This window comes from Drosophila melanogaster, chromosome 2R (assembly GCF_000001215.4).
Source record: "Drosophila melanogaster chromosome 2R".
In the NCBI taxonomy this organism is placed as follows: domain Eukaryota; kingdom Metazoa; phylum Arthropoda; class Insecta; order Diptera; family Drosophilidae; genus Drosophila; species Drosophila melanogaster.
Window position 1 is genome coordinate 13,375,975 of NT_033778.4, and position 7,228 is coordinate 13,383,202.

General features: G+C 45.0%; 1 protein-coding gene across 1 annotated transcript; it reads right to left on the reverse strand.

Moving 5' to 3' along the window:
- Positions 1 to 1,757, reverse strand: CG10814 (uncharacterized protein). The gene is made up of 2 exons (NM_137024.3): positions 822 to 1,757; positions 1 to 522 (listed from the first exon to the last, which is right to left on the reverse strand). Exons 1-2 carry the CDS (start codon positions 1,712 to 1,714, stop codon positions 207 to 209), a joined length of 1,209 nt encoding a protein of 402 aa, NP_610868.1. The 5' UTR covers positions 1,715 to 1,757; the 3' UTR covers positions 1 to 206.
- Between the last annotated feature and the right edge of the window lie 5,471 nt (positions 1,758 to 7,228).

Genomic DNA, 7,228 nt, shown 5'->3' on the forward strand with positions numbered 1-7,228 from the left:
AGAAACCATTAAAATAGTATTTATTCAAAATGTCAATAAATGGTTTAATTTCTCGAGCACAATAAATTCGAAAGTAATCTAATGATTCTACTCTGTCTATTGCTACCACATTGCGATGTCAATCAAAGCATTTTGGCATTGATAGATGGCTAATTAATGTAGCCATAACATAACATGTGCTTGCTGCTCCTGCTATCTAAGGAGCATCAGGTGGCTTTGGCATTCCGCAGGACCCTCAGGCGCGAGTACACAATGTCCCAGTCAACGAAGGCGCCCAGAATGTGGCGCACATTGCGGTCCGTGTCGTCGTACCCGGTACGTCCGTGGACCAGGCGCAAATTGTCGAACGTGAGCACGTCGCCGGGCGTGGTCTTGAATCTGCAGGAGTGCTCGTGGGCCAGGCCCACAAAGGTGGCCATCGCCTCGTACCACGGACGCACCTGCTCCACCGGCACGCTAAAGTGGCTGTCGCGCTGCGGAATGCTGTGGTTGATGCGCACACACCGGCCCTCCGCGTCCAAGCTGCAAGAGATCGAAATGTTAGCCAAGTTCTGCTGGGGCAACTATGCATTTCCCCTCGTCAACAAATTGTTACCTCCACCTAAAAATATCTGAAATATTTTTCAAGATAACTGAAACATTTCAAGTTGCGAGAAAAATAGATTTTAAAAGTGCAGAATTTGCTTGAAAAATATGAACTCAAAATAAGCATTTTTATAGTCTGACTGCACCTAAATGTATTCTTAAGTCGCCCTAAGCAATCAAAGGAACTCCATCAATATAAATCTCCTTTACTGGACTCCCAATCTAAATCTACTCACTTGATGACCGGTGCCCTCCAGATATTGTGAAACTGCAGATCGCCGTCGCTTCCGATGTCCGCCCAGTCCACGGGAGTCTGGCAAAGAACCCGGAACTGCTCCGGATAGCGTTCCCTCATCACCTCCGCCACATAGAAGGCATCGGCCAGCAGATTGACACCCCCGGGCGACGCGGACTGCTCCAAGGTGTGCAACATGGTCACTCCGGGCAGGTACTCAAAGTAGGGCATATCCGTGTGTAGCGGGAGTGGTGCGGCCAAGTAGGCGTAGTTGCTGCCTCCAGGCTGAGCCCGAACACTGAACTCCTCTCCATAGGTGGTGCGCCTCATGAAGCCCACTCGGTTGGACAATCTCCGAAGGACGTCCATATCGAGAGGGGCTTCCTTGACCATGGCCACTCCGTAAACTGCCAGATGCTGGAGCCATTGCTGCAACGCCGAATCGCAATCGAGCAGTTCTTGGTAGTAGAACACCTGACGGATTTTCTCAAAGTCCAGACCGCTCCACAACTTCTGCTCCGGGCGGTAAAAGTCACGCAGGTAACGCTGGCGATTCGCGTATGAGAAGTCCCGCTCCCTCAGCCAACTGAACGGATACTGGGAGGTATGTCCATCGGACCACTCTATACACAGGACCCTCTGGTCCACGTCCACGCTCTGCCGCAGGACCCGCACACTGGTGTCCAGATGGTTCCACAGCTGGGGCAATCTACTCAGTGTCTGTGGCAGATAGCACTCCTCGCAGCGGCAATTATCGCGCAGCCAAATGTCTGGAAACTGCATGTCCCGACGATCAGGATCGGGAACCTGAACCAGGCGCGACTGATCCTGCTCCTTTGGCAGAGCCAACTTAAGCGGTTGGCTGGGCAAATCTCGGCGGTCCGCTTGGAACATCTTGAGCAACCTACCACTATGTCTTCCGATTGCGGAATGATGTGCCTGATTAGGGCGGTGAGCAAGAAGCCCACGCTCAGGGGTACGTGGCCAAATTGATGGACCAGATTAAATAACGCGTGATGTTTACATAGCTACACTTAAAAAAAGGAAGTACGTACTATATTTTTCTAAGTTTTTAAGCTGTTTGCTTATATTTGCTGTTTGATATTTAAGAATTAGCTGAGAAATGACAAGAAGCCTTGCGTAATATGTTCGAATATCATATTATCACCTGATCCAATTTATTATACTATTATATATGTTATCCCTTAGATGATATACTTTAGATATATTGTATGTAGACATACTGTTTAGAATATATTTTCCTAAATACATACTAATTTATGTGAATACTTTGATATTTGTAACTTATTGCATAAATATAGATATCTAGAAACTCGCTTTTTTTTTCTTTAAGTGTTCGACCATCCAAGTCTAACCCTTATCAATCCTTTGTGAGCAGTGCAGATTGCTGTCGCAGCGTTTTTTTTTTTCTTGTTTTTAGCTGGGCTCCCCTTGCTTAAAGCCCCCGCCCGCCACTGGAGCTGTAAAATTAAAAATGCAAAATTAATTTCTGCATAAAACTGCTAACGCCAGCGATTTTGCATAATTGTTTGCCAGCTGCAGTCGAGCTGGAAAGGGGCGTGGCTGTGGAAAAGCGCGCCATCTTCGACAGCCCTTTCATGGCGCCTCCCCCCATGCCACGGCGACGCCCCTGGTCGCGGGAAGTGGCGTCAATCATTGTTAGGCGCATTGATCACTTCATTCACATGCTCACATGCCACACCCACATCGATTGTTTCACTCAAACCAGTGGTGATTGCAATGCGAACATCCTGCTCGACAGCGTTGGAAAATCATAAACAATAACCATTTCATGCCGGGGAAAACAACAACGAGCAGAGAATCGGCCGGCAACAAGCATATCTGGTAACCAGTATATATGGCGCGATTTTTAATTATCACTTTCGCATTCGCATTCGCATTCGCATTTTGTATTCGAGTGTATTGTCTGGCGCGAATACGACTCGTATCTATCCATCTACGGCGGCTCTATAACCGCCATTTCCACCATTTCCACTTCCATTTGCATTTCTCCCCGAAACAAAGAATGCGAGTGGAACAATCCATCGAATGCTCAGCTTTTAGCTGAGATTCTTCTCAGCGAGTAAATGTATCTTAAATGTAAGATATAAGGTATCGCAGATACATTGCCAACAAGTTATGAGAAGATATAGCTTGAATAAAGGTAGAACGTTTCAATGGATTGGTTTTAATGTATATTTTTAAGAAAGTATTGTAAAAAATTATATATCTTGTTGTGATAACTTTATTATATTAGTACTAGGCCTACAGCAGATTCTAAGAAACTTGAAGAGCATTAGAAATGCGGTATGCAGCACGATGCAGCGTCTACATTTCATGCATTGTTTGGAAGGAGTCCCAGTTTCCCCCAGCAGAACTTTATTGTTTTCAATTAAAAACACTCACAGCCCATTCAGCTAACGAATCCATTCGCTCGGCAGTTTTCATTGCGAGTATTCCCGTATTCATAGGCTCGAAGGCAGCGGCAGCGAAAGCCGGCGACATGACACAATTGCAGATGCAAGTGAAATGTAATGAGGTGTAATGAAAATGCATTCAAGTGACAGTTTTTCCCCATTCGCCGCGCAGCTCCATTTCGCCAGCCCACCTGCACTTAACAATAATCAGGCACAACAATAGTGACAAATATCGATGAAATGAGCGATGAGACAGAGTAATGAATTTCTCGGAGAAAAAAAAAAGGTAGATTCACTCAAAGTGTTTATTTTGAAAAGCAGCGATCCGAATAAGTCTGTTTTTATTTGTTATTTTTTAATAACATTTCAAAACAGGCAAATCCGTGTTATCGGTTTACTTCGCAACCGATCAAAACATACCGCAAATTATGCATAAACATCGAGTACAACACTTACGAAAATTAAACAAAACCCGCAGCGACCGCAACATATCCAGCGAAACATGGCCGAAAACCGAAATTGGTTTATTTATTTCGCTGGCCATCAAATTGCAAATAAATCAGTTCCAAGGCTTAAATGCCTGAAATATTCATAAAGCCAGAAAAAGCGGATGTGAACAGGTGAGTGAACCCCGTGGCTGATGATGAGTCGTGGTGGTGTGGATTCGAGTTAACAATACGCCCGTCTAACGGTTTGGCACAATGGCCAACGCTATGGGCCTAATTAGCCTCGTGGGCGGCGAGGATTTTGGATTTCGGATTTTCGGCTATCCATGACAATGCCAGCGGAACGCATAATTAGGCATAAAGCCCAGGTCCGACTCTACTCTTGAGAATGGGCCCCAAATTGGACTTGGCCGTATTGTGTTTCCATCCGGCTGAAGAAATCCTTAGCCCTCGGAAAAAATCACTATGCTTGCTGGCAAAGTGCAGTAAGTAGCTGCGGCCACTGTGGGACACATAAATAAATGTGCCCACGAAATCCGTAAATATGATTAAGTGCCAAATTTATTTACAGCTCCCTGGTTGCCTTTAAAAAAAAGGCAGCCAAAACGAAATAGCAACAAAAAATGAAAATGCCCAACCCCGTGGGCTGGCAGACGCAAGGTGGAGCCGCAAGCCGGAGTCACCGCCTTCCGGAAGTGGTTGGGCTGTGGCAGGTGGTGCCACCTGGCCAACCCGATTACAATTACGTGCGCTAATTGCACTTTAAACGCGTCCGAGCTTGTCAAGCCAGCCATCCATCCGTCCGTCTGTCTGTCTGTCCGTCCGGCTTGTTCGGTGCCCGCACAATTCTGTTTCCCATTTTTATGGCATTTCCTTTGGCACAACTTATTGTACAACTACATAAATTTGCAAACATGATGTCCTTGTGCCAGGACTCTTTTCGTCCTGCCCACGAAACTCCCAGCCCATGACTATTCCGGCTTCTGCATTGTAATGGCCCGGCTGCCAAGGCTACCAAGTCATCGTCACCGCCAGCGCCGTAATTCAAAGTGACGCTAAATTTAGTTTAATACACACACGGCACAGTGAGTGGATGGTAGTTACAAGTAAGAGAAGTTTTACTAACTAAATGTATTCTCAGAATTTGTAGTGCATTAAGTATTATACAAGTATTTGAAATTTACCAAAAAAAAACTCATTTTATTTATATTTTATTAATCTATGAAGTTTTATGTAATAAAATATATTTTAGTTTGGTTTACCAGGAAAATTAAATTAAATAACGACAGATGATTTCCTGTTCACCCCGTTCTTTATTAAATCGAATTTAACTTTTAATTCAATAAATTTAAATTAATTAAATTCCAAAGCAACAACCAATGTGCAGGTGAAATAAACACAAAGCTGTCTTCTTAGTCGGCAGCAAGTGGCCCTTATAATGGGCCAAGGCGTAAGTCCATGTCTGGCTGCCTGTTCACCTGGCTGACTTTCAGCCCACATTCCACCCACTTACATACAACATGCCATCCACTTTCTCACCTGCCCAATGGCAGCCGGTTCTTTTGCTCATTTACACCTTTTATTACGTATGCGTGCGTCGGTGCAAAAGCAAAGTTTGCAGTTTAGTTTGCCATTAACGTGGCCATAAGCGTTGGCCGCCCCGATATGTATGCCATTCCACCTGCTTGCTATTCATATGCAAATAGCCCCAGCGAGGTGTGCCACTGCAGTTTTAGCCAGCTGGCGTTTGTTATATTACGGAAGTCTGTTAGCCAACCTGGCTAAATCAGAGTGAGAGGCACGTTCATGCCTCAATGCATCATAATTGTTAGGTTGTGTGTGGAAGTGTGTTGTCAAAACTGAAGTTCGTAACGTTGTCCTTTTACTGAAACCACATATGCACTGAGAAAAATACAATTTTTGAAACAATTTCAAAGACTTGAAATTTATCTTTTGTTTTTGTACATTAAATATTAATAGAACAAAAACATAAAATATTAGAACACTCTTTTAAATATGTGCATATGTGCAATTGAAAATTAATATTTTCACTCGTTGAGAGCTGATTTTTTGCAGTGCCTTTAAAAAGTAATGCTTGTGTGTGTGTGTGTGTGGGCTAGCTTGCGGGTAAAAGTTTTTAATGTGAAAAGTGCAAAGGAGAGTGCAACCCTCATGCGAGTGGAGAAGCATGTCATTCCCTGCACCCTCCTTGCGCAGCAACCAACCCCTCCTCCCCCCCCCCCTGCCGAAACCCCAAGAAAACCCCCTTTTTGGGCCATGGCCCGCCACTGTCACTGCATTTTAATTTACTGCATACCTTGAGGCGCCATTCGCCTGCGCTCGCATGCCAAGTGGCAAAGTCCAATGTACGCTCCGTGCGCCGACAGAAGAAGCTGACTTGTTGCCTTCCTTGGCACACAGATGCACACACAGATACGCCCCCTCCTCTCACACACAAACACACACATGCACGCACCACCACGTACCCACACCAGTGCAGATGTTTCACCCCTTGTGACAAAGTGGCGCTGCGTTTTGCATTTTACTGCAAATTAAAGGATTTCTTTTGCCTTTTCGAGTTGACAACTTAAGATACTTAGGCATAAAAAGCCTGTCATACAAGTCTGCCCTCATGTGAGTGTGTGCTCGGTGAGTGTGTGTGTGTGTGTGTGTGCGTAAAGAGAATTAAGTGCAGTGCGCTTTGTTGAGAATCACTCGAAACAAAGCCACAGGATACTGCGGGCCCCTCGCCCGTTGCCAACCCCACTTTGCTGACATGCGGGGTCGTCCTGTCAATCCTCAAACCCATTTTCCGATTTCCTGCACCTTTCTCGCCTGCGTCCATTTTATTATTTTGCCTTGATTATTATTTTCCATTTGCGCAAAATTAAAATACCCCCAACAACACAATGACAACACAATTTTTTGGGTGAAAAAATAAGGGGAGCATGGAAAAAATTGCAAGCTCCATTCAACCGCAAAAAGTGTAAAAAAAACCAATGGATGGGGCAAGGCGGTGGATGCATGAATAATGTGAAACTGAAAACTTTTCATCAAAAATCAGCCAAGGGCTAAAACTGGACGTAAAACAGGCGCAACGAAGCTCCCAGTTTCCCAGCCGACTATCTTCCCTCTCTCTCCATCTCTGCCCCGTCTCCTGTACTCTACTGAATGTCCTGGCAGATAGGGAAAAAAAAGAACTGTGACAGGACGCCATGAAAAGCTCGCTTTGGTGTGACAAATCAAAGACTAACACTGAGCGCTTTGGTTAGAGCACAAAACGCACGCTCGGATGACTGGCAGTTTGGTGGCGCCGCAATGTGGGAAAGAGAGGGTCCGAGACGGCCAGAAAGAGAGGGCAGATCGGACAGGACTGGGCAGTCGCATTTGAAAGCCGTTGACAGCTGCAGTTGGTTAATGGCCAGCCAGATGGTAGACCACAAGAAACATGAGGCTTTAAGAAATCTAAACAAATGAAATACAGGAATATTTGAATTATTTATGCAAAGTAGAATAAGATTTTT

What these genes read in the sequence shown, in the direction of transcription:
- CG10814 (NM_137024.3), bottom strand. Translation starts at nt 1,714, where the DNA reads ATGTTCCAAGCGGACCGCCGAGATTTGCCCAGCCAACCGCTTAAGTTG. An exon ending in TGGAGGGCACCGGTCATCAA is followed by an intron (nt 523 to 821) that starts GTGAGTAGATTT and finishes GATCTCTTGCAG; the next exon opens with CTTGGACGCGGAGGGCCGGT.